Source organism: Diadema antillarum, unplaced genomic scaffold (assembly GCF_040938485.1).
Source record: "Diadema antillarum isolate AM-2024a unplaced genomic scaffold, OU_Dant_1.0 seq00000708_RagTag, whole genome shotgun sequence".
Taxonomy (NCBI): domain Eukaryota; kingdom Metazoa; phylum Echinodermata; class Echinoidea; order Diadematoida; family Diadematidae; genus Diadema; species Diadema antillarum.
Genome location: NW_027271612.1, coordinates 1,041,792 through 1,069,516, shown reverse-complemented (window position 1 = coordinate 1,069,516; position 27,725 = coordinate 1,041,792). Strand labels below are relative to the sequence as shown.

Below are 27,725 nucleotides of genomic sequence, written 5' to 3'. Positions count from 1 at the left end.
CGGAGTCTTTTCCACTGACAAGTACAAGTATGTACAGTGCGCAGAAGACCTACAACATTGTATAAAGCTGAAGAGTGAAGCCTGTGATCTGAAGACTCAAAAGTGATGTTTTAAGTTAATTATATTATGATACTCTTTCTCAGGCTTTTAAAGCGACTGTTCAGTACTGGTTGAGGTGAGGTTCAGGTTTGAATAGAACATTTTTTTGTGAGATAATGAGAAACCTCTTATGAAATGTGAAAGAGTATGTATTTTCAAGAAGGATTCAATAAAATTGACATGCCGCCACTTTTATTAGGATCTCTTTGTTTTGCCTTGTTTTTAGATATCTCAGTCATTTCAAAACCGATTTTCATCAAGTAAACTATTGAATCCCCATGGAATTGTACTACACATGTGTATTTACTTTAACATTTCATAGATTGGTTTCTAAATGTCTTGCAAAATGTTACAAGCTGAATCCTCACCTCAATCAATACTGTACAGTTCCTTTGTGACCTGTATGTCCATCACCTTGGTACATGTACCTGTTTAATAACAGGTACCTGTTTAATTTAGAGTTGAAAAGAATTGGCTGTAAACGTGTGACACCGCCCTCCCCCCAAAAATAAGGTAGAAAAATCAAAGCCAAAAAGAACCCACAAATAAGAAAGAAAGAAAGATAAAAACACAAACAAACAAACAAAACAGTATAAAAGTGGCTGTCCCTTGGAGGCTAGCTGCTCGGTCCATCAGGGCGGGTCATCGGAGTCCAGTGATGAGCTGTATCTGTCATACAGATTGAATTATGATGAATCAATCGATTACCAGCCTACATCTCCATCCTTGCCGGTCATCCATATTAATTTCACATCTGTTCGTCTGGGGAGCAGACGGTAATAGAATTTCAGGCACTCCAATCAGGAAGTGATATTGGGGGTGCTCCACCCCACCGAGAGGCCATATTTCTCATCCGTGAATATTGTAGAATTAAAAACTAATTAGGTGAAAATCTGTCATATTATTGCACGCTGTATATATTGCGAAGATTATATTGTAATACTGTAAATCGCAGTCAATCTTCTGAATGCTTAAATGCACCATTTAGAAGTGTGATCATAGAATATTAAATATAAATTATGCATTCAATCCTTTTCCAAGAAATAATAGTTAATTTATCATAAGCAATATTTAGGTAAAATATAATGAAAAAAATATATTTGTTTTCCTTTTTTGACTGCAATAATAAAATCTATTGGGATACAATTTTCAATATAGAAAGTTTATGGAACTATGCACTGCCCAGTTTTTAATAGAAATAGTTTTACGTGTGTAATAATCCTGAAGGTAAAGTGTTTCATGGAAAGAATGCAAATGGCATCTGTGACAAATGTGTTGTAATGAGTCAGGAAAATGTCAATTTATATCGTGTAATTTGACATTGTGTATAATGTGTTTGTTTGTGTGTGTGTGTGTGTTTTGATTGTGTGACTAATTGCTCCATTTAAAATTCCATCTGTCTGTAATTAATTTCCTGTGGTAGGGATTTCTGCATAAAGTGAGTGACTCTTGTAGATTTCCCTTCCAAATTGTGGTGATGAATGGTCTGACAGCCTAGTGGTATGTACACCTGTCATGCGGTCTAGCAGGAATTTATAGACAATAGACTCCAGTTTTACATGGTGTAACGAACTCATTATGGGGTTGAAAGACTACAGCTGTAGCTTGTCTCGTGCACTGTTACGGGGTCTGATTGTAATTTTTTTTTTTTTTTAAGGTGCAGCACTGTTTTAGATGTGGAGGAATCGGGATCTAAGAATGAGAAGGTGTCAAAACTGCATTGCCTACAGTACACTTCAATGTATTGAACTGCCATGGAAGAGACACACACAAGAAAACACACAGCTTGGACTAGGAATCTATTGTAGAATAGAAAATCTGATGCTCTGACTGTCATTTCGCTATTTGTCGTTTCGTTATACGCCGATTCGTTAGTCAGCGTTCAGACACTAAAATTCATCGTATAGCTATACTGTTTTGGTATAGGGCCTAGCTATATACCGTTCTAGTATAAGTTATTTGCTTCTGAACACCTTGTGTATGTACATGTTCCTCTGTATAAAAAAAAGAGAGAATAAAATCAACTTGTTTTGGCAAGGCGTCTATCAAACTGGAGGCTTTTTGCTTCATGCATGCAAACCACACGTACTGTAGGGGTGGGACGTTGTGGTGTTCATCGTCAATGCACAGCTGACACACACCACATTGAATACTTGAAGTCAGTTGGATTCTCCTTCACAATCCACAGTGCCTCTCTCACGCTTTGCTGCTCCTCCCACAGAGCAGAGACATCTCGTTGCTCTTCCCTGGTGTTTCTTTCGGAATGGAGTCAGCGAAGCGTTACTTCAATTTGCATACAAATGCATGATGCACAGTGTACTGTTGTGGCCATTGTCTGTGTTTTGTGTTGTTCTGCACAAGTGTGCGTCATGCTGTGTACAAACATGTTAATATCATACACTCATAGTCCTCTATTTGAGCACAGTATTGAAGTGTGAAACATAGGCCTACATACCTTTTACTGTTTATGAAACACATTTGTGTGATAAATGCTGATCATGTACTGATTCATTTTCTCTGAATCAAGTGTCAACCAAAGGTGCATTTGAGAGGGCGTGTTCTGTTATGCATGTATCATGTTAACCAATCCGAGTAGACTAGACAAGTTATACCTCTTTTTAGTAAATACATGCAGTATGTGATTTGCATAATAACCGTTGGCAACTCTGGGTGTTGTTGAGAATGGTGTAGTTTGGTTTCTCACAAGGCTATTTTTCGCTCATCAAAGAGAGCAGTGAATTTCACACTATATTTGGCATGGATCTGTGCACACATCGTTGACATAATTATGGCAATTAATTTGCCGAAAAGGGTGATTCATGGGATGATACGTACATGTACTAGACAGAGAATTGCACTCACATTATCCATACACCCACACACCCCTCCCCCTATACACAAACACGGGAAGATAGTTTGCTTCCGAAGTTCCAGGTACATTTGTAGTTCATACCCCTTTGATACCAGATGCCAAACAGTGGATGACGTCTGGAGGTTGTCCCCATTTTCACCCTAGACCACTGTTAGTATGAAAGGTACAACTATGTAGGTCCTACACCGAAAAAGCCACCCAGGTGAACAGTGGACGAACAGTGGGCAAACAGTGGATGAACACTGGATGTCATTCTGGTAGGAAAGGTCTCACCTGCACGAACAGTGGATGTTGACCGGAACCGGAAATCCTAGAACTCATTAACATGCGCTTTGTATTTACGTATACATACATGTTTAACGTGTACACACAGTTCACTGTACAGTACGCAAGCATGCAATGTGTATGCAGGTAATGACGTTAAACACAGTGATGACGATATCAATAGTCTGTAATAAATAATGAAGAAGTGTGACCCTTTAATCTTAAAAGCCCTAATTGATATTTTGACTTGATTTTAAGGGTGTAATATACTGCAGTATTAAAGACAGGAAGAAACAATTTAAATTTTAAAAGACAACGTGTGCCAAGCTCACCCGAGCGCACTCCAGACTAGCCTCTGGTATGAAACGGTGCTCTGCCCGCCCCTCATGTTTACTGCTATATCGAATCACACCCGGGACGTCCATCTAGAGTGGGCTCCGGTGACGTCTGGAGAAGTTTAGTGAGAAAGGGGTATCAGTCTTGTGGGTAATTCAGGTTCTGTGCATGATCATTATTCTTGCCCCAGCATTGCTCTTTTAGTTTAATAGAGTGTGAGTGGTTTCATAATGAAGACTCATTTTATACCATTCTCTCTCTGCTCTCTCCTCACCTGCAGTTCGCTGCTCCCTGGTAACGGGCCAACTCGTGTGCACTCCGTACATCTTCTATAATGCCTGGCTGGGACGATGGGAGCGGCCAAAATCTGAGTTACGCTTCTCCAGGACACCAGGACTACAGTTCAGACTATCCAGCCAGCATTCTGAGATCGGTCAAGGAACAGGTGAGAGAGGGTCAAAAAGCGGCTCAAGTCTCTCCGACCGCTTTCAACTGGCCAAGGACATCTCATTTGTAATCATGTTTCATATTGACATCTTTCGAGACTCCAACTCTCCCGCTATCGACGACGGGAAATCTCCCAACGAAAGCCTTCAGAAGATATTCATGTTGATATTGTACCTTCTTTGGGAAAAGAAAAAAAAAGTATCAAAACCATTTTTTGGATGTAAAAATGTCAAGCTATTTATCATGAGAAATCGCTCAAAACTCATAAATTGTGTGTCTATAAAAAGAGAAAGACTATAATGTCATATTATACTTGTAACTCTTGACCTGTGGCATCTTAAATAGCTTGAAATGGGACAATTTATATGACACATGATACTGAATCATACATTGTATGGTACATGTTGTTGTGTTTCAAAATTGCCTGTTAATGATGAATGGAAATCAGATAATGACTATAGATACTCACCAGAGCCATTCAATTGAGATACAAGTTCCCCAACAGAGTCTTTTTGTAAATTGACTCTCCGCCATGAGAATGGAACAAAAATTGAAAAATGAAAGTTCCTTTTAAGAAGTGAAACTTGCATGACATTTACAGCTTCTGTGCCTATACGTACATTATGAGAGCATATATATATTTCTTTTTGTTATATCGTGTGTTTCTGAGGTGAATTTATCAGCAGGGCTTGGAACGTTTGCATTGTTTCGTAAAAATGGCATGAACATACGGTTGTAGCGAGACAAAATTGCATACTATACCTCAAACTTGCTGTTCCCTTGATTGTGTGTGGCATGTTTGAATAGTTCAGTGTATCAATATTTGCTGAGGGTGCAGTGTTCCATGGTCCTCAGGTTCCCTTCTTGTTTTTTTCTCTTTTTTTTTTTTTTTGACTTGCAACCACATCCATCCTAGGTATATCATTTTGCATCGACCCATGCCTGCTTCATAACCAACCATTTGAAGTTGCTACCGATTTTCTGACTGATTTGACATGATATTTATTTATATCAAATTGTAATGATGAATTTATCAGCGTGAATTGAGCTGTTCACATGCCTTGCAACACAACACAGTACAATCTCACTTATTTCTAGACTTGCATCTAGACATATAAACATGTAGGAAAACAGTCATGGTTGCCTCTTTAGGAATAACTCACATAAGATTTTTTTGGTAATAATCAGCAACGTTTTAGTAGGTAGACTACAATTTTATGCTTTCTTTTCTCTAAGTTTTTTTTTTCTTTACTATCTACAAGTAGGCATTACACAAACACTAGTAAGTAAGGAATAACAATGATAAGATAATAAAACAGATTTTTACCAAAAAGGTAATTAGAAAAAAAGTAAATTTGATTATTAAGATTAAATCACTAAAAGTTGTCAAATCAAAATTTGGATCCCATTTAAAGTTGAATGGCAATTTTTTAATTGTTCAAATTGCCCTCAGACTATTAAAAGTTGTAAAACTTTCTGTAAAATCGCCCCCTTTACCATGTAGGGCCTAATCATTTCCAAATACAATTGAAAAACAACTCAATATGTTTTACACCTGAAAAGAGTTCATGTGTTTTCTCCTGTTGAGATTTATCATACATGTATACTTAAAAAAAAAAAAAAATCAAAAGTCTGGTAGGAACATTAAGGAATGGCAGTTCATGTTCACCCATAGGCCACACACTTACCCCACTGTATACAGTACATCAGATGTGACCTTGAGTGATTTGTTAAATGTTCTGTTTTCAGAGTGCATTCATTTTGTGTCCTTGTTCCAGCAAGCTTTTTACCCCAAGGTCGCTGCTCCATTGTCCCTCCCTTTGTTTCTTTAGGAAGCCCAGTTTGAGAAGCTTACTCGGGAATTTGAGGCTGACCGACTTATCGCAGCCAATCAGATTAATCGTAGCAGGGTGGACTCTGAGACAGCCAGTCTCAACAGCATCAGGTGATTATCCATTTCCAGCCAATCACAGAAGAGCTTTCATTTGCCCCTTCAGGGGATTAGATTTCCAGCCAATCACAGAGAAGCTTTCATTTTTACTCCTTCAGGCATTGTATTGATTTAGAAATTCATGTTTACTGAAACTTACCAAAAAATAAAAAATAAAATAAACATGCAACCAGGTGATTATCCATTTCCAGCCAATCAAAAAGTAGTTTTCATTTGCTCCTTCAGGTGATTATCCATTTGTAGCCAATCACAGAAGAGCTTTAATTTTTACTTCTTCAGGCAATGTATTGATTAAAAAATTCATGTTTACTGAAACTTACATTTATAAACAAACATGCAACCAGGTGATTATCTATTTCCAGCCAATCACAGATGAGCTTTCATTGGCTCCTTCCGGCAATGTATCGATTAGAAATTTATGTTTAGTGAAACTTACAATTGTACTTTTTGCAAAAACAAAAAAATTTGTATTCATGATGTGAATATCCATTTCCAGCCAATTACAGAGTAGTTTTCATTTACTCCTCCAAGCATTCTATTGACACTTGCTCAACAAAAAAAAAAACAAAAAAAAAATGTAATTGAGTGATTATCTGTTTCCAGCCAACTAAACAATTTTCTTAGGCGTCCTCAAGTTAAATTCCCAAATTTGAATGTATATTTTAAATAGATTCTTTAAAGAATCAAAATAAAAGAAGAATGTATTAAAGCAAAGATAGTCATCATTACATATTTCACAAGCCACAAGCCATATTGAAACAGAGTAAAGACAGGGGGACTGGGTGGAGAAAAAGAAGGGAAAGGCTGCAACTTTTAAGAATTTTGCTTGCTTGTCTTTAATAGTTGTGGTCTGTTGCTATCATCAATATTTGATCTTGATATGGTTTTCTACATGAATGTTACATGAATTTGAGGCGCATGTGCTTTTTACTACCACTTTCTTATGTTTGATAGCTCTTGTACTCGTTTGGAATGCTTTGGTGTAGGCCTACTGTATATATTAATATGTATATCATTGTAATTCTCTGCTTCTACAGCCTGTATATTTAAATGCTATCTGCTACTAGTGCTAGTGTCTTTACTTTGATTTTGCATTTGTTCAGTATGTCATGCATGGGTAGCTTATGCTGGGCATGTTCAAAGGAATTCTATTGAAAACCAAAATTGATATATGATTTGCATTATATGTTTGTGTGTTCAAGTGTCATATATGGCAATTAATCATAACTGTGACCAATGTAACAAAGCTGTGGGACGTAATGCCTCAAACTTGGTGGTGGTTTTTCTTAACACTGTATTCATCATGTGACATTTATATTGGGAATAAATCCCTGCATGCCTTTAATGATGATGGTGAGGGGAAAAGAAGGATGCATGATTGTAGACATTAATAAAGCTTCCAATACTATCCCTTAATGCCCAAACTCGTTTAACCAAGATTGGAACAAATGAGGGGGGGGGGGGGGGGAGATAGAGGAAAAGTTTTAGTTGCAGAAAGGAATAACAAGAACGAATGGACACATGGAAATTCAAGCACTCTTAAAGTCAGTCATACTGTTTGGAAAGTTTTTCCTTTATTTTACCCTACTTGTTTGACCTAGTAGTATTTACATTGAAGCCTGTGTTCAGTAGCCTTGTATCTAAAAATGATGGTGCCACTCTGCAATGTATTTTGGATGGAATTCATCAGCCTGGCGGTCATTAAAAACTCTATAGTAATGGAGTAGTAGGTGTAATGTTGCTCACTGATACTATTTCCCTGTCTGAAATATTCTGTGAGCACTGTTTTTCTGGAAGATTGGATTAAAGTGGATTTTGTACAATTGCAGCTTAACTCACTGAAGTTCTTTAAACTAGAATGTAAGGGCAAATGAACCACTACCACTAGCAAGCAAAAGTTCTAGTAAAGTGGGCACACTTTTGGCTCCTAAGAATATTCGTCAGGGGATGATGTTCATCAAATTTAAATGTTTGGGGAGAAATTTAAAGAAATTGTACATTTTTTTTGTAACCTTGCATGCTTTCCTCCTGGATATGATAAGTTGCTTTCAGTCAAAAGCTGGTCCCCACTGATACCCTGATCTTCCAACCTTAACCCTCATACTACCCTTACCTCTACCTTACTCCCACCCTTGCCTTTATCCCTACCCCCACCTGTACCCTTACCTTAACCCAACCCCACCCCGCCCCGCCCCTCCCTTCTCCTGTCTTGCATCTCTACCCCACCCCGCCCCACCCTCTCGCCACACCAGTGAGACCAACGACTCCTTCTCCTGGCGTCGCTCCGCCGCCCCTACGACCACCGATACCGCCATGGAAGAGGGGAGCAGTTTCGTGGTGGATGTCCCCTCCACAGACCTGCTCGACTCCTGCCTGTAAGTTAGGCGTGGCCGACCCCATCGGTGTCCCACGCCCCTCCCCTCACCTTAACCCACAATGCTCCTCAAAATTTCCACTCCATGCTCTTCCATTCCTCTGGCACATTTCACTCACCATGAGATCTAATTTGAAATAACCCATCACAGCAGTATGTCAAATACAAAAAAATTGTAATTGCACCCCACAAATCTGATAAAACTAAAAACTTTTAATAGAAAAAAATATAATTTAGTGGACTTGTATTTTTAAGGAAGATTGATTTTTTTTTCATTTTATCGACAATATTTGAAGTCTGGAACTTGATTGTAGAATAGTTACGTGGGGATGTGTGTTGGGGGAATGTAGAGTCTGGTGTACTACATGTACCTCGAACAAACTGAAAATTTCTGTATAGTTTTTTGACAAGCATTGCCCTTTTTCATCTCAAAGAAAAATAGACATTTATCTCTAAAGACAACATCAACTAATGCCTGCAAAATTGATTCAATTCATCAAAGGAAGCACAGAAGAGGCAGATGTTAAATTGTAAAGTTTGAGTTGACCTGTATTGGTGCGAAAAAAAAGAAAAAATGTTCCTATAAAATATGAAACATTTATCCAACCTCTTGATCCTTCTAAAAATTTGTTCAGAGTTTTAAATGGGACTTCCTCTTCTTCCTTTGTTTCTGTGATGCATATATTCAAGTTGGAGAGGCTCAAATTGTTGTTGTTGTTTTTTTGGTCATTGCTTTTGCACGAGTGTCGGAAAAGCATAACGCATTGCACTAGAAGAGTTTGATTCGACATGGGACCCTGTGTCTCAAGTTGCCACCCTGTGATGGACTGTACATAGGTGAAAACTTGTGGAAGGCTTTATACCAAAAAAAAGGCTCTGGTGTCAGTTGTAGATTTTAGCCTGCATTTGAAAGAATTAAAAAAAAAAGAAATATTGTCTTTGACAAATATTCATATTTGACATAACACAAGAATAGCAACAATCTTGGAAATTCAATGAAAAACAAAATGTGTTCAAAAAGTCTGAAGCCTTGGAATTTGTCCTGATGCTAGTAGACAATATAATTTACACCACCCTTTTGGCTTGTTACCTCTTCTGATTAATTTGGGAAATGTTTTGCATCATATCCATATATGCATGTATTATATACCATCAAAAGACATCATGGGGCTATTGCATGTTGTTACGATTGCATTAAGATTGCATTTGAGAATAGTAAAATCAGTGAGTTTGTTTGTGGTTTTGCCTGCCGCCATATCAGTTTCATATGCTTTTATATTTTGCTACATGATCCATAGTTCAGAATTACAGTTGTAGGGCCAAAATGTATTTGTGGCATGTGTAGTGCATGTATAGCATATATCCCTTAATTGAAATTACACTGATTTGTTATCTATGCAATTTGTCCATTTTAATCACTTTTGTTTGTGTGCTAACATTTGTTACAGCTTCAGTGTATGTTTTGTGCTTGCTTTATATTGCTGAGTAACATCGCATGACATCAAAATTATTTTATACCGTGTGGGAGATTTGTTGTGATTGATACAGTGCGAGTTTGTGTTCACCTTTAATATGTTGAGGAACAGGCAGATTTTGCTACAACATGCATTCCCCATAGACACCTACCCAAATATACTCAACACTGGTCTTCAACAAAAGTAAAAAACATAAAAAGCACTGACCAACCTGATCAATCCTATGTTTACTTTTGAGGTGCATTTATATGCCATTCTTTTGATGTGAAAATGAGTGGATTGAAGTGATTGTTTTGTTTTTTGTTTGTTTTTTATTTCCCCCTGAGCAAATGGAACGAGATAAAGACTAAATGATATCATGGAATGTTGGTGTCACTATTATTTAAAGTTCACTCATTTTAGCTGAACTGCAAACACTTATTTTAGGACACTGTTAAACATTTTCAAAACCATTTTATATATTCATTTTTTGTGGAAGGATACCTTGCTATGTTGTGTCTCAACTTAAAATAGAAAATATGGTTGAACTTTGCTGATTTAGCTGTTTTTTAATAATATTCTATAGATGATGGGACAGTCAGGCATAAAATATTTGCAATTTTGTTGGCACTATCAGGATATCTACATGTACTTGTGTAAACTAATATTTGAAAAAGAAATTACGATTTGCTGTTGTTGTTTTACTGTCAGTGAATAGGATTGTATACTTACAGTAGACCTGTATTATTATGAACAGCAAATGAGACGAAAGGAATGTTCTTGTTCAGTACTTACTGTACATCTCAAATTGGAAACATCATGAAACAATACATTCAAGATGTTACTTTTTTTATACGGTATAGTGTACAATATATTATATGTAATGGGGGGGGGGGGCATGATATACTGCTAATCTTAGAATTACACTGTACTCTGTAAGTTTGAATTCAAAAGTTTTCATACTTTTCCCCGAGTGTCATTGATGCCCCCATTGACTGATCATCAGCTTGTTTCCCCATTGCACTCCCACTAGACCACCTGTATTTTGGACCCCTTCGTGTTTTCCACTTGATAATCAAATGGTCGTTAGAATGCTGGCTGAGCTGTTTGCATTGTGCGTACGTGTTGACAGTCCGTGTTTGTCCCCGGCGATGCTGTCGGCATTCAAATCGCTATTGTCCCTCTTTTACATCTTCTGTCAACAGATACAAGGCTGAGTTCACACTTTTATGTACTTCAGCATTTTCTTTTTTCTTTTTAAAGCACTTAGATGTTTTATATAGTGAGGGATCTCTTCTCATGGCTCATGGCTGGTTCCCCTCTGGCTGTGTGGCTTTTGAATACAGCCTGTTTTCACGGTCTACTCAGATCAGTAACTGTATCAGTTGTTGACAACTGTAGTATGGCTAAATGCAGAATAGCGACATCTTCTGGAAGGAGAAGCATGGAATTTATTTTAAAACAAAAGTTTGGTTTTTCGTGATTTGTGAATTTTGTACAATGTATTACCATCCAAAACGAAGCAAAGCAGACTGCAGAGAACCAAAGTATACCTGCCATTTGTTTCCATTTCATAGTAAATATCCTTATTAATTTCTCTTTTAATATTTAAAGAAGAAGATGGCTGAACAAAATCTTTTGTTGCCATTGTTATGACTCTGTGTCAAAAGTGAAGTACAGGAGAGTGATGGCAATTCCTATTTCTGCAAATTTCATTCCATTTGTTCCTTCTACGTGTACATCTTCAGGATTTGTAAGAAAAAAAACAAACAAAGAAAGAAATGTGGCAAAGAAAATGTGGTTTCTATGTTTTTAATCCATTGAGGACGGTTTGATTTTGCTACAACACGCATTTCGCTACGACACGCATTTCGCATATAAGCTTGCCCGAGTATGCACGGGACTCATCCTCAAAGGGATGAAACTTTAATATCCCCTGTTATTATAGCACTATTACTTTAAACTGTAATATTTAACAGAATATGTTGTGGTTGCAGTGCATTGTTACAATTTCGCAAATTGGCATTGCATCAATATAATCTAGATCCCCCCCCCCCCCAGTCGCCTGTTCATCCATGAAAATAAAAACAAGAGAGGTAAAGGAAGAAAATAGAAGTTGGCGATGATGATGTTTATCTAGGATGATTTTTCAGAAAGATTCTAAAACTGGTTGTCCTTCCATTGGTGTCATTGATTGTTATGATTCCTTTCAGTGGAAATTTCAACCAGTGTGAACAGAGCCACCATGGTTTTTATCATTGGAGACAATATTTTTGTGGTTGTCAGCAGTCATCGATACAAAAACGTAATTTCAGAATGCGTCAATATTGAAAGAGAGTGGTTTAAATAATAGCATATTACATCATATCCTGTTCATTTTCTTCCTCTTTCTCTTTATGGTGTATGTCAGTCCCACGAATGTATGTGTGTGTGTGTGTGCCTTGTATGTGAGTGTGTTTTCATTTTCTGAGAGCACATTGACCGGCAGGAATGGAATTCAAACAAAGGCAAATAGCGCTAGAAAGTTAAACATTGACATTGATCGTGACCAGTGACAGGTTTCGCAGAGAACGAATTGAAGTGAAAGATAACAGTCTATTGTATGTGATGTCATACGTGTAGTCTATCAATTTTCTTGTGTCAGTGCTGCATTTTTGTTGGCATCATATCACATCACATCATGTCTGTATAGAACAAGCCAAATGGGATGCATGGAGAAGTGAGGTCTGAACTCGTGTTTGCTCATGAAAGCAAACTATTCAATGAAGAAGTTACTGGCAGTAAACCAGAGTTATATTCATTCATGCATAAATGAAATTCTCTTCATAGTGCCACCATTCTCAAAGCTTTTGTGGGATGAACTTTGCTCTTCATCCATAATCATTTATATCCCTCACAAATTGCTTCTCGTCCTCTGATTGGTCGAGAGCACTGTAAACAACAAAACATAATTCTACCATTACGAATCCGCGTATGACTATTCTCCCTAGGGAAATTGATAAAAACTATATCACGCTGGTGATTTTCGCGCCTTTTTCGCGTCCCGTCGCGACGCGAAAGATTTCATGTGTAAATGAATGGGTATCGCAGCACCTTCGCTTCGCGAGAGATTTCATGTACAAATGAATGGGTATCGCGGCGCCTTAGATCACTGCACTTCGCGAGAACCACACCGCAAGGCATGCATACACTCAATGCGACACGGGTTACGTGCGTTAGAGAGACTCAGAGAGACTCTTATAAAGCCCTCATTCTACCTAAAAAGAAAGGGGAAATTGTATTACGTTACAACAGAGTAGGCGATATCGTAGATCTATAATTAGACACCAATAAGCAAGCTAGGGTTTTTTGACGTACCATAGGCCTTTGGGGAGTTCATGCTTCGCCGTTTGAAAGTTGGTCTCGCAGTTCACTAACTCGAGCGACCCACCCAAAAGATGTTGACAAACGAAACTGCAGTAGATAGTAGGCCTGCTTTAACGTTAGCGCTAGTTAAGCCTATAACGTTAATTCTACCTGTCTAACAGTAGGCCCTATTTCCCGTAATCTCATTCCTAATAATTATTTTTTAGAGTGTCTAACGAGTTAGAGTCTAAGTTACTTGTTAACTGTTTACGTTAGAACACCGTACGAATCACACGAATTTACAGTGGCACTCGATGCTTTAATTGCTAGAATTTTTCCAGTGCCTAATCTAACCTTATACGCTGTTACTGAATGCTACCCAAATTTACAATGTATACTTGCATTTTTAACAGGAAATGATAGTCCTTATTCATGTACAGACAGCTAGGTAGAAAGACAAACACAATCAACTGCAGCTCACAGTCACATCGTTGATCAGCTCGAGCACGCACATCACCGCACTGGCAACCGAACGTACTTGTTGACAGATCGGATAGGCGTATTGCATGTATGAAGCGCGTAGTGAGTTTGCAGTTTGCACATGTTTACCAGTACGTTGTACAGCAATGCACCGAGTACTAAGCGGCTGAGCGCGCAGTTGTCTCTTCATAGTACGCGTAGGGGAGAGCGGGGTGAGTTGGGACGCGGGTCAAGTGGGACACGTTCTCTGAATCAAAAACTGTTCAACCAATCAGCGATTGGCTAATATCTACAATAAGTCCCTAGCAACCATACATCACATTAAGAAAGCCATGCAGTTCGGCAAATTCTAAGTGTGCATAAATTGCTATTGAAAATTTTCCCCCAAATATGATTTTTTTTTAAAATCAGGTTAATTAACCTGTTGTCTTTGTATTCATGATTTCAAGGGCACAATTGAAGCTGGTGGTGAGCCTTATTGATATGCAACTAATATAACTTGTTTTTGACAAATGCCTGCATGGTTACTGAGCAGTTGTACATATCTATGTATATGCCATGTGAGGGACAGTTGGGACAACGTGTCCCATTTGTCCCTCATAATAGCATTACATGTAAAACAGTTCAGATTTTCAAACATGTTGTTCAAACTTGTTTTGTTGAAATAAAGATCATTTTAAAGCATGTTTGACTGTTTTCATTACCAATGTTTCATTACGCCTTCAAACTTTGACTTTTCCGACATGTTTATAGGATGTCACACTTTACCAACACCGTCCCATTTCTCCCTTGCCGTTGTCCCACTTTACCCACGGGTGGGTCAACTTCTCCCCCAAAATAAGGTTTTTTCTTTTCATTAACTGCAGAAAATTGAGAACAGTGCCTCCCTAAGTTTATAGCTCTTTATGTAACCTACCATATGAACCTTCATGCAAGCCCGCAAGGAAATGTAATCATCTCTTTTATAAAAAGATATCAGAAGAAAATCGGCGAACTTGAAATAATGTCCCACTTCTCCCCGCTCTCCCCTACGCGCTGCCCTCCTACTGAGCTGCTTTCCCGAGCGTAAATGACTTGTCAATCTTCTTGAAAAGTAAAGCAAGATGCCCTTAAAAAAGGGGTAAATTACAGAATACCAGCAGTCAAATACTCTTAAATTCATTGGGAGGGATATAAAACAAATATACCAGGCCAATTTTTCGAGGCACCGGTTGAAACTATACATGTGCCTTCGGTGACTTCAGTAGCACTATTTTCTTCGGGGCTGCGCCCCTCAGAAAATAGTGCTACTGAAGTCACCTCATGCGCATACTTGTAGTTTCAACCAGAGCCTCTCAGGCCTGGTATATTTGTATAATAGCTCAGTCAGCATAAGTTCTATTCTTTTTTTCTTTTTTCTTTTTAATGAAAGTGACCCACTGCAATGTTAAACACCTTTTTCCAACTTTTTTTTTCTTCTTCTTGACTCAAAATGACTGCCTGTCTGTATATAAATACTTCTCCCTCTTTCCCTTACATTTTTTTTCTTCAGTTTTTATCTCCTTTATCCACGCCTTGATCAACTAGATTTATATGTTCCAAAGTCCTCCCAGACAGGTGTTTGTAAACTGTATTTAGTAGTGAGACATTGTTGGCATAGATGCGAGATGGGTTTGTTAACATTTCAAGTGGAAATCCTTCGTGGCAATATCACTTGACATAACTTGTTATAAAATTCCTGGACGTGAGTTGTTCTTGTTGCTTTTATGACAATAGGACATGTGTTGTTGTTTTTGTGTGTTTGTGGAATATGTACATTGTACAAGTATGCATTTGTGGAATGCGTGGGAAGACTTTTGCAATTCCTTGACCTTTGTCCCTGCCAAGTGTAATTTTTTCTCCCTATTGTGATTCACAGGTGTAGAATGTACATTGTCCATTTCATATTTCCTGTGCTGTTGTTGTTGGTGGCGTTTATGGGTTGGGATTTCATGGAACATGTCATTTTGGAATGTGTGTTCACAGTGGTCTTGCTTATACAGTGGAATGTCATTGTCATTGAAAGTATTGGATATTGTTTTATGTGCATGTGACCTGTCCTCCTCTGTACACACTAAATATGTTACATCAAAAGGAATCTCTATTAAATGTGAGTTTATGCCATTTTCATTCATAATCCATCTATTATAACTCATTTGTGAATTGATATTGAAATGTAACCATGACCCTGGTATTTTGCGATTGCAAGGGAAATGTTGGTGCTACTATTGATTGCACTAGAATATAATCCCTTTTTTGTTTTTCCTTTTGTATTTACATTTGTATATCTTTACATTTATCTGGCATGAAATAATAGTGAGCTAATCTTGTACCTGTATTTTGAACTTGCCTGTATAAAACCAGCTACGGTGTATGCTAGTGCAAGAGTGTTCCCTCACTTGTAAACAAGTTTACTGTATGTCTGGTAGTGGTTTGCATGTGGAGATTTGGCTAACACCTAACAGCACCCAAATGTCAGAATGTTTGTATACCTGCATTTGATTGATATCTTGGAGCCAAGACTTTTCCCTGGTGCACTAGACAGTAGATTTGAAAGTTTGATACCGATGTGAACGCTCTGTCTGTCTGCCGTGGTTATGGATTGTTATCACTCGTTCCTCTGATACGGCCTGACAATTACTAGTTTGATTTATACTGTTGTCTTTGCATTTATTTTTTCTTTCTGTCTGTCTCCAACCCTTGTCTGCTTTTGTCTACATCTGTCTTCATGTCCTGCCTTTCTCTCCATTTCCATCTGTCACCATCTCCATTGCTCTTGTCCCTGTTTAACATTTCTCCTTCTCTCAAATCCATGTTCTTTCCTCAATCATCCTTTGTCCTTTCATCCATCTTTCCCTTCTGTCCCCTTTGCTCTTCCTTTCTCACCATCTCTATCATGTTATCTCCCTCACTTTCCATCACCCTCCCACGTTCCTTCCATCTCGCTCTTTCTGACGTTATGACTTTCTATCCATCTACTGTTCTTCCTCCCCCTCTCCTTCTGTCTGTCTTTCTGACTTTCTACCAATCCATTCTTCCCCCTCCCTCCTCCCCCCTCCTCCCCCCATCTCTCCCTCTCTCTCTTTGCTATTGGTCCCCCCCCCTTCCGTCTCTTGTATCCCACATCTCTCTCCTAGGCGTGAATTGAACGGTAGGAACCTTGAGGACACAGCCCACATGGAATCGTTGCAGTACGCTGATCGTGAGTATCACTGGCTGCGTTTATCAGCTTTCCCATACCTGTTTGAAACACAATTGAGTACCTACTATCAGTACCTACTATCAATTTGATTTGATTTGATTTGATTTTGATATACTTTGTACTTTGATGATATTGTTCCCACAAAGTAAAGATAACAATGTACATTGTATGTATAACATTATTTATCAGGGAAGATGGGCATGCATATCGATAGGTGATTAAACAACATTGTTAATACAAAGAAGGACCTCAGAACTGGTATGGAAACAAGGTATTAAAGTAGCAGGAGGACTCCATAACAGATTTGAATGAATTGAAACAAAAGTTCCCTTTTACACACTTGTGCATGTATGTATGGGAAATCAGAGAGTATATTGTATACTTGTGTGTACAAGGTAAAGTACTTGTACGGTGTGTGTGTGTATTTGATGCAGAAAAGGGGGATCAAGGAAAACTAGAAAAAAAAAAATCTGTACCTAATATGTGCGTATCCATTTAAACTGTCTAGGAGAGGTTAACATGTACACAATGTATATGAGGCATTTTACAATTTATCTTTTGCTGTTTGTTTGTTGATTTGTTTGTTTGTTGTTGTTTTTGTCGTTGTATGTGAATTACTGGGCTATTTATAGTATCTGTGTTTACACGTTTTTTTCTTTTATTTTTCAGCCTACTCAAGCCCCTATAACAGGAGTAATTCACAGGTAATGTAATTTTGTTTTAAACTGTGCACGAATTGTCTTCATTGCTGCTGTAATGTACGCAGTTTGTATGTCATATCCTTGGGATATACCCATTCTGATGGACGAACCAAACAAATTGTGTTATATTGTCATTATTGCCCTGTGATATTACCATCTCATCTATTATTCAAGGCATTAGAATATTTGTAATACATTGTGTAGGTCTCATAATTTGTGCTTATTAAGTTTATAGTAGTCATCTGCATGGGGTTTAAATAAGATTGAATAGAAAAAAATTCAGTTCGAATCATCGAAGATGTGAGGCATTGATATTCAGCCGATATTCACCCATTTTGGTATCATTGAGATGTAGTGGCAGTTGCAAAGATACAGGTGTATTAAATTCTTAATACTCAGATCTAGCAGAAAATGGTACTGTATCACATTCCCTGTGTATGACAGGAAAGTACAATAGTCGCAAGCTGCGGATTTGCTAAGCTCTTCGATAACAAACATTTTAAACTGTATACGGAATTGTATTTGCTTCAGGGAATTTAGTATACAGGGAATAAAGCCGGCAGACTTTATTCGATTTATGTACCGTTAATGTCAGGGATATTTGCCAAAATTTATCATTTTGTAACAGTGATGTGTAGCTACTCTGCTGTGTGCGTATCATAATCTGATATGGAGCAGATATAGTAGGCAATGAATATTCTGTGATGTGGACATTTTTTCCCCTGGTTTCTCGCTCTACCGAGAAAGAACAAAAATGTCAACAAATTTAGTTTTTTTTTCCCTTTTTGTGAGATGTTAGATAGATGTACAGAAATATTCCATCAGCAAACTTGTAAACAATTGGGGTTCACTGGCATTGCCGGAGTACTTGAAATCAACTGTGGGAAAGTTTTTTATATTTACTTATTTATTTTATTTCAGTTGACAGATTCCTGGGGAATCTAAAATGACAGATATTATATTGTTATTTTTTGTTTTTCTTGCAGATTTCACACGACCCATACGGTGGGGGAGACTATGCGCCCCATCCATACGGCTCCCAAGTGAGTATTGGCTCCTTGTAGTTACATCCCACCCTGTATTTTTCCATGTTGTGGTTCAGAGTGCATGGGGAATGGAAAACATGAACACACTGCAGTATTTAGTTAAAGGAGACCTCCGGATGATTTTCATATTTTTACATGTGAACCACTATAAATTAGTTATACTGAGGACAGAGTTTCAGTATTTATGATAATTGGGATGAAGAATAAGAATATTTTCAAAATTTATAACAAATTGTAATGAACAAGGATGATGACATGGCAGGTTCCCCATTAGAATGCATGACTTGGGGCTCTTGGAAGCTGAACAAAAGAAGAAGGCATGCATAGATTATACACAGGTGAACTCGCAAGCAAGCGGTATTGTAATGGAATTACACTGCTACATTTCTGGAATATGTGAACCTCCTATGTCATCATCCTTGTTCAGTGTACAGTTCATTTAAGGTTTTTCAAAGTATTGTTTCTCTGCTCAAGAACCACAATGAATTCCACAAATCTATACATGGAACTGTTGATTTATGTACTACATGATGTGAAATTATGAAAATCGCCTGGAATGTCCCTTTAAGAAATCATTGTCTGACTGAAACATTCAATAATCTATCCAAGCTTGACTTACGTGAAGTTGAGCCCACTCGGGTTTAGCATTGTGATCCAGTCTAATATCTGGATATCTGGATATCTCTTTCCTCATATATATTATCTACACACACATTCAAACACATTTTATTGTCATTAATTAGTATTTTGGATAGGTATTTACAAATGTGTTAAGTCGAGCTCTCTGAATATATTTCTATTGTTTGGTTTTATTTTGTCCGGTTATTTCTATTGCTGCAATTATCCTAATTTATCGTATCAATATGTCGACTGTAAGTCATTTTGTGTATAATTTGTCTTTGCTACTGGTATAATTTTGATGAATCATATTAATTTGTCGACTTTAAGTCACTTTTTTACAATGTTTTCATTCTCATAGTGTACAAGTTTTACTGTGTATCTATCGCGGTTGTTGTGTTTATGTAAATGTGATATGTATGTCAAGTGGACCCCTTTGAAAATCAGCTGTGCTGAAAGGGCTATCCACCCTATTGCTGGAAATAAATGAAAAAGTAAATAGATAAATAATAAGAAGGCCATGGTGACACATTAGAGACTTGGGTAATTTGGTAAAATAATCTCTTTTCATAGGCAATTGGTTTCTAGACATCTGTGCTAATCATGAAGAAAGCATTGTGAGGGTTAATGTCATGGTTCCATGACATTTGCTCTTGCTGCAATTGCTCCCATAAAAATATCTGCACACTAAAACATAAATTCTGCCCACAAACTACAGTATTTAAACCCTTAGCCTAATTCTAATCCTCACATCAAACTAAAAATCTATATCCCTCTCACAACCCTAATGCTAACCCTATAACATCCTTGGAGAAAATAAGACTGGAGCAATGCTTGCAAGAGCAAATGTTGTGTCACCATAACTATACACAGCCCAGTCGCAGTAAAAACGCGATAGGGCTGTACCAGGGTAGTGCACAATGACTAAGCGAACACGAAGCGAACTTGGCGATCGCATTGAGTTTTGATACTTGGCATCATTTTTGTCACCTCAAACTCAGTAAAGACAATCTTCATTAGTTAGACTTCTTTTTTCTGTGTTATCAATATTGACAAAAACAATTCGCAACTTAATACCGAGAATGAAAATGTGCAAACAGTACATCGTCTTTCACTGACGGCCATTTTGAATAATTAGAGTTCACGTGATATTAGCTGCACTTTGTGGTCCCGATACTTCAAAATGGCCGTCAGTGAAAGACGATGTACTGTTTGCACCCGCTGCATACAGTGTATAATCTTCATTTTTGGTATTTAAAGTCGTGAATCGTGTTTGTCAATATCGATAGAATAGAACTGAAGTCTAATTTAATAATGAAGATTGTCTGTACTGAGTTTGAGGTGACCAAAGTAATGTCAAGCATCAAAACTCAATGTGATCACCATGTTTGCCTTGTGTTCGCTTTGCTGTTGTGCACCACCCTGGTACAGCCCTGTCACTTTTTTACAGCCACTGGGCTGTGTATAGTTTAGTGTCACCAATGTTATCTAGGCTCAGCAAATGGATTTGTAGTGCTGAGAGGGATGTTGCAGGGGGCATCAATGACATGTAAAGTGGGGGATTGGGTGGTGAGGATTAAAAGAGTTCACTCTGATGATGGTATCTGTATAATTTCTTACAAAGGACTATGGGAGCCACTCTAACTATGGTAGCCCCCAGCACTCGAACTACCAGGATTACCCGCCCTCCGACGACGGCCGAGGCTACGGCTACACGGAGAACCCGCCCAGAGATGACTACCATGATATCAACCCCAAAGAGATAGAGAGAGAGGATCCCTACGGTAGCAGAGATAGGTGAGTAACGATAACCTAACTTTAGTACCTGATACTTAAAGGCCCAAATTCACGAAGGTGGTACAATCTTTGCCCATGGTTTAAACCATGGACAAAGACCGTAATTTGTATGGGACGCCAAGTGTCGAATGGCCTATTTCGTTTCGAAATCAGTCGTTTCGTCGACAAAATTTTCATTTTGTTATGAAATGGTGATTTCATAAACGAAATACATATGCGATACATGGTGCCCCATACAAATTATGGTCTTTGTCCATGGTTTAAACCTTGGACAAAGATTGCACAACCTTCGTAACTTCGGGCCAAAAATTGCCGTTTTGACACTGGTTGCAATGCAGTATAAAAGCAAAATACAAAATAGAACATTCAACTAGGTAATTGAACTATTTTATTCTCATTAAATCTATGAAAAGTGGGGATGGCATGGGAGAAAATAAATCTGAAGTTATAAAAGTGGAACCTGATAATAGTACAATCAAGTACCTTGATGATGATGATTGTGATAAAGATGATGATGGTGGTGAAGATCATGATGATAATTATGATGATGGTGGTGATGATGATGATGAGAAAGGGAACAAAGATACACTGGTAGATGCGTTGAAGTAAAGATTAGGGTAAGGATAAAGAAGGTTAAAAGTAAAAAGGTGATAATGGCAAAAATAACGCTAGAGAGGATTTTAATTGTGATTGTGGTGATGATTATTAAAGAAAAAAAAGCAAAGGGTGTTTGTTTTTTGTTTCTTTGTTTGGGGGGGGGGGGGGGGAGAAGGGTATTCTAAAGGGGGAGGGGAATTTCTCCCCAAACCTCTTTAACCCTAATCAGGCTGGGCTATTTTGGCTATGCTAAAACCAGAGGGGGGCAAATTTGGTCTGAATAGTTGTACGAGACTTGAACAAAGAAAGTCAAAAAGCCTCATGATGGGGCCTTCTCATGTATACAGAATTACAATGTATAGCACGAAACACCCCCTCCCCCCTCAGCCGTTTTATGGTTAAACTTAGAATGCCAGTAATAATGAAACTGATAATGAGGGTTGCAACAGAATTCCCTTGAATACCTTTGGAGTGCTACCACCCCTCAAACAGCATCTTGCTAATTTGTCTGCAGATCCCCATCATCTTTTTTATACAAGACAATACACACAATAATCATTGTTGTTTCTCCATCAATCAATTTCTCCCTTCTCTCGGACCCGCCCCACCCAGATATGACGGCCCGGCAGCGGTGGAAGACTCCTACCGATCGCCCTCCCCGATAGCACCGAACCCCTACGGCAGCATCTCCAAGATGGAGGACCCCTACCAGGCCTCGCCCGGCTACAAGGAGTTTGCTCCCAAGCAGGAGAACCCCTACCAGTCATCGGCTGGCTACAGGGACTACTCACCCACCCCGCCCCCGGCAGGTACATAAATGGCATTGGAAAGAGAAAATGGAAGTTTGTAGTGAAGAGGATGCAGAGCGCTAGGGTAGTTTGTTGCTGACTTGTGGAGTGCTCTGGTTAAAGGACAAGTTCACCCAAATATTAGTGTGGGGAATGAGTGAATGCAGCAATAGTAGTAGAGCACATCAGTAAAGAGTTTGAGGAAAATCAGACAACCTGTTCAAAGGTTATCAACTTTTAAAGTGTCAGTGATGCCAACATATTATTCATATTTCCAGCAAATACGAAAGAGCACTTGACTTTCCACATTGAGAAAGCAGAGGAAACAGTATTACCTCAAACTTGTGTCAGTAAGAAGTGAAAGGAATTATTAAAGAATCCACAAAGATAACTGAGATTTCTCCTCAAAACAGCATGTGCTATTCACATGTTGCTGTGGTCCTGCGATGAAGATTACATGTATATGTTTTTTTGCTGACATTCATGTTTCGACAAATGTCGCTTCCATGATACTGTTCTGGATATGCTTAAATGTCAAGGACCTGTTGCTTTATACATTTAATTTCCTTTATACTGCTGTCATGAAGCACAATTTCCGTGGAGTATTAACTTCCTCTCAAATGGTAGTCCCATCTTTAAAAGATCAAAAACAAATAGAGCAATCAATGAACTGTCTTCAGGTTTGAACTGAGCTGTGTTCAACTGATCTGTAGTCGATGTAGAGTATCCCTTCTTTATTCAGAGAAGTTCATGTAGGAGACATTATTCTTTTCCCTAGGAAATATACATAACAATTCTGCATGCAAAACTTTTGTAGATAGTGCTGTCTGTAAACCCACTGCATGGCATGCTCTTCACCTCATAAACTGTCTGTAGCTGTAGTTCCCCAGTAGAATGAGATCCTTCTGTGCATGCTCAAAGGTAAACTCCACTAACTGCACAAGGTTGCCTCTGTGACGAAATAAAACAAAAACATATTGAAAATCAAAACAAAACAAATGGAAGGAAAGACAATGAACAGCGAGTGTACTGAATCCTTACACTGAAATTGCAGAAATGAAGATGAAATGTTGAATTCTGAAGTTTTACCTATTCTCACAAGGGAGAAGTACATGTGTATCTGCCACAATCACATACAGCTGCATAGAAATACATTGTATTAATATGCAAATTAAGTACTCAAGATCTTGATTTTATCACTTTGCATCTCTTCGGCAGACTTATCAAAAAGAAAAAAATCATTACAAATAAAACATCACCATTACTGAAATTGATGCAACTCTAGAATGATTTGGTACATAAGGTTTACTTACAGTTTTATCCTGTTGGTTGAGGACGGTTTGATTTTGCTGCAACAAGCATTTGCCATAGACCCTTGTCCGAGTATACTCAGGACTCGTCCTCAATGGGTTAATGTTCATGTGAGAAAAGCAAAATTTTATCAAAGTTGAATGGAAATATGTGTATGTGTAAAATGCAGAGTGGAGTTTCCCCTAGATCCTAAAGCTACCTAAAGCTTTTCCTGTGCATGATCCCTCCCATTGCCTTCCAGTCATTTCCCCCATTCAAGCTCCCCACCAATCAGGTGTGGACGACTATGGCAACCCTTGGGATGACTATCCCTTGACCTCTGACCTCGACCCGGAGCCTGCCCCCGCGGAGGAGGTGGGGCAGGCCCCGCCAGCCACTCCGGGCGTGAATCCGCGCGACAACTACGACCATCCGCGTCCCACATCGTCCAGCGCTGGCCAAAGTATGCCGGAACGAGGCTGCCGTGTGTTTTATTCACAGTTTGACGTGAATCTCAACCCACACTACATGTGACCTTTAACCTTCAATTTTCTCCCTCTATTTCTGTTGCGGTGACCTTTGACCTACACCACATCAAGGAATGTAATCAAGACATCTGATCCTGTCTTTGTTTTTGTTGTTTTCATGAATACATTTATTACTCTGACACATTTTCGTGTCCAATTCACCTATCCCTCTCACTGTTCGCTAATGTCTTATAAATAGGTGTCTAATACTTCTTTTTTCCTTGTTCTTTTTTGAGTGTGCTACTTTTTTTTTCTTGTTTGTGAAAGCACTTTGAAAAACTGCAGTGGAATTAATACACCCTTTTTAGCTGTGTGTACCCTACTTTCAATCTCACATACGTATAATCTCACACATGCACATACCCCCTCTACTTTGTCTCGGAGTCACTCGAGTCTTATAACAAATTCTCAGAGATTGTTGCAGTCAAATCCATGTTTTAGAATAGGCTTTGGACTATTACAAACAAGCATGAAATAGGCACTAATATAACTTGTCCCTTTCACATGCGTGTATCAGCATGCATTCATTTTGGGTTATTCCTTTTCATGGACAATATGTTTTAATATGCACATTAATGCCATCAAAATTTACCCAATCCATGAATTTAATTCAACCTAGACATTTGTGTGGCGCTCCGACAAAATGAGTCATAAGTCGCACGGGGACTTTTCCCGTAATGAGCCGAAAATGAAGGGGAAGCACTACTCGGGTCGAAAATTTCTTATGACGGATTTTGATTCCTTGACGTTTTATCTATTTGTACAGAAAATTTCAGCGTGTAAAAATTAGTACAAGTGTCCCAAATCACAGTTTTTCTGAGACAATTTTTTTCGGTTACATTTTTTTCGAACGCTCGCCTTTGCGTTGCGTTTCGCACCTTATTGTTCTTGCCCGATCGAGACTCCGCCTCCGTTGCCAGGGGGTATGCTAATGAGGCATTGCTCTTGACCCCATTAAAGACAAAACAAAGCATGGTGCGCGCGGCGGCGTCGGCGGCCAAGCGGCGAGGGCTTTAGAATTACGCAATAATAATGAGCTGACCAAGGCTATCGATTGCATGACAAGCGAGTTTCGTTTGATACATGCACTCCATTTCATGAAGTGGTGATTGATGTGACGCACAAATCGCGCTGAAAACTTAATTTCAACGAACGATCACGCAAAATGTATGATACTTTATCTATCAGCTCATACAATTATCACATAATATCGAACTTGAAACCTCTTTATGCTTGTGTGTACTCTTACAACGGTTATTAATTGGCCTCATTAATGAATTCATTCAAATAATCATAACTTTCGTTCCCTGGTATGTGACTTGCTGTTTTAAGTTCATCTCTGGAGATATAGTAAGGCCTAAGTTGTCAACTATTCTCGTTTTTATAAAGTCGACAATGCGTGTGATAATTCGCCAAATGTATGTAATGCGTACTATTATTTCCCTGGTTAATAAAATTTATACCCCTATTTCTTATGATGGTTTGGGCCGTGACGGCATGGAGAGAAATCGGAAGACAAACATTATTAATGCCCAAATAGCTCGTGTTCCCTTTGGAGGATATTCTCACCCTTGTCATCTGTGTATTTATTAGAAGTAGGACCTATTTGAGAAAGGGACAGAAAGCTGTGTCGCTACTCAAAATTGTGCTTCTTCATTTTTTTTTTTTTTTTAATCAGAATGTTTGTAATGATAGCTGTTTGTCGTGTATTGCGTGTAGCTGACATGTGAGAGGTCAAGTCTGCAAAGAATTTGGCTAACAGCTTTGCGAAGTAGCAGCGCTAATTGCCCATTGAATTTCGTATTCTGAGGAATTTCGAATGAAAGAACTCGGACGACACTGTTCACGCTTTGTATTCGAGTAAACCCCACATCAACGAAGCCTTAAACAATGAAAGGTAAACTTCCTGCTATCAAGGGGTGGATAATCACGCAAGCAGTATTCTTTCTTCGCCATTGATAGCAGAATCAGTGACGGAATGGAGCAACAGTGTTGGAGGATCGGCATTATGTCTGCTAATTTGTAAAAGAATTTTTCAGTCCCCTTTTGTGTTCAGAACCACAGTCAGGAACGCTAACTTCCCTATCTCCTACAAGCTATCGTTACTATCTTAAAACGTGAATTTTATGAAAGAATAAAAGTGATCGCGGAATCAGTTCTTCTGCGTGACACATGCAGGCTTTTATAACAGGATACCAAACTTACCTGTATAGAAAGGGCGGGGATACACACTTATCGCAATCATCCGGATTTGAGAGTGATACACCGTCTACTACTTTTCTTCATCTTTCCCCCGACAAAGACCATGGTAGTTCAAAACAAACAAACAAACAAACAAACAAACAAACAAGCAGTTGCATTATATCAGAACGTACAGAATTTTTGTTTCATGTATGTATAGGTCATCTCTTGATGTATAGTAGGCATTTGTTGTCGTTTTTACAGCGTTTCCTAATAAATGCCTATAGCGAAAACCCAACACAACTTTTATCAAGGAGGGAAGGGAACCTAAATTCAAATATAACATAGTTTACATAAATCAGACATGTAAATAAGGCAATTATATACATCCGCACGGCCGAGTGTAACCTCTTACTTTGATTATCAAACATGATCGCCTGCATTTACGTGCTTTTTTCTAATTTCATGAACTTTGCCTCATTTTCTCTTTTTTTTTAAACAATTGCTCGAAACATTTAAAAATCGTAACACAGTCTGCTGTCCAACAACATAACATTCCATTTGATTTGCCACTTATTGTTGGTCGGGTGACGCCAAATGGTGGAATCTCGAGCGATGATACACGGCATTTTGTTTGTTGGTTTTCGTCTCATCGCTCAAAAGAATTTTGACTACGATTACAGAGGTATCATCTACAAGACATAACTGATGGTTTACAGAAGAGGTCATCAATTCAGTTAAAATTAGTCAAGTCATGAATTCACTTTACCCATCGTGTCTATAATCGAACTACGGCATTGTTTGGGTAACCGCGCCGTTTTGTTCTCATAGTTCAAACTAATTCTTGACATAATCAAAACAAATAATTCTTTATATAATTTCTTAAAATACTCTGATGGCCTAAGTCAAAACTTTCTACAAAGATTGCATACGGCAATCTTTACTAACCTAAACAAGTTTTCTAGAGCTATCAGTTTCCCCTATGACGATGACTTCGATTGCGTTTTGAACTTGTATCGAACTACTTTCAAAACAACTATTACCTTCATAGTTCGATTAATAAACCAGTCTTTTGAATTCATAACCAACATTCGTAATCGTAACCATACAGTAACATAATACTGCATGTCAATAAAAGTTGAAAAATGTAAATGCTATAATAGTAGCGCAAAATAAATGAGTAACGATTATCTTCATACATTCTAATTCCTAAGTGATGTCGCTACGAAAATGACACATGGTTTGACGACTGCTTCAAGCACCAAGCAAATAAAAAAAAAAGGAATGGGATATACTTCTAATGATAGTACCACGCCGTACAATGCATTTCACTGTATT

General features: G+C 38.3%; 1 protein-coding gene across 1 annotated transcript in view; it reads left to right on the top strand.

Moving 5' to 3' along the window:
• Positions 1-2,995: 2,995 nt before the first annotated feature.
• The window catches only part of LOC139737832 (uncharacterized), a 63,301-nt gene continuing 38,571 nt past the window's right edge, over positions 2,996-27,725 (top strand). Inside the window, exons 1-10 of the mRNA XM_071648506.1 lie at positions 2,996-4,016; positions 5,851-5,963; positions 8,222-8,344; positions 16,778-16,842; positions 17,512-17,546; positions 18,530-18,586; positions 20,832-21,004; positions 22,214-22,313; positions 22,365-22,410; positions 23,942-24,142. Of these exons, the coding sequence (XP_071504607.1) occupies positions 3,906-4,016; positions 5,851-5,963; positions 8,222-8,344; positions 16,778-16,842; positions 17,512-17,546; positions 18,530-18,586; positions 20,832-21,004; positions 22,214-22,313; positions 22,365-22,410; positions 23,942-24,142 (1,024 nt within the window). The 5' untranslated portion in view covers positions 2,996-3,905. The remainder of the gene's footprint in view (positions 4,017-5,850; positions 5,964-8,221; positions 8,345-16,777; positions 16,843-17,511; positions 17,547-18,529; positions 18,587-20,831; positions 21,005-22,213; positions 22,314-22,364; positions 22,411-23,941; positions 24,143-27,725) is intronic.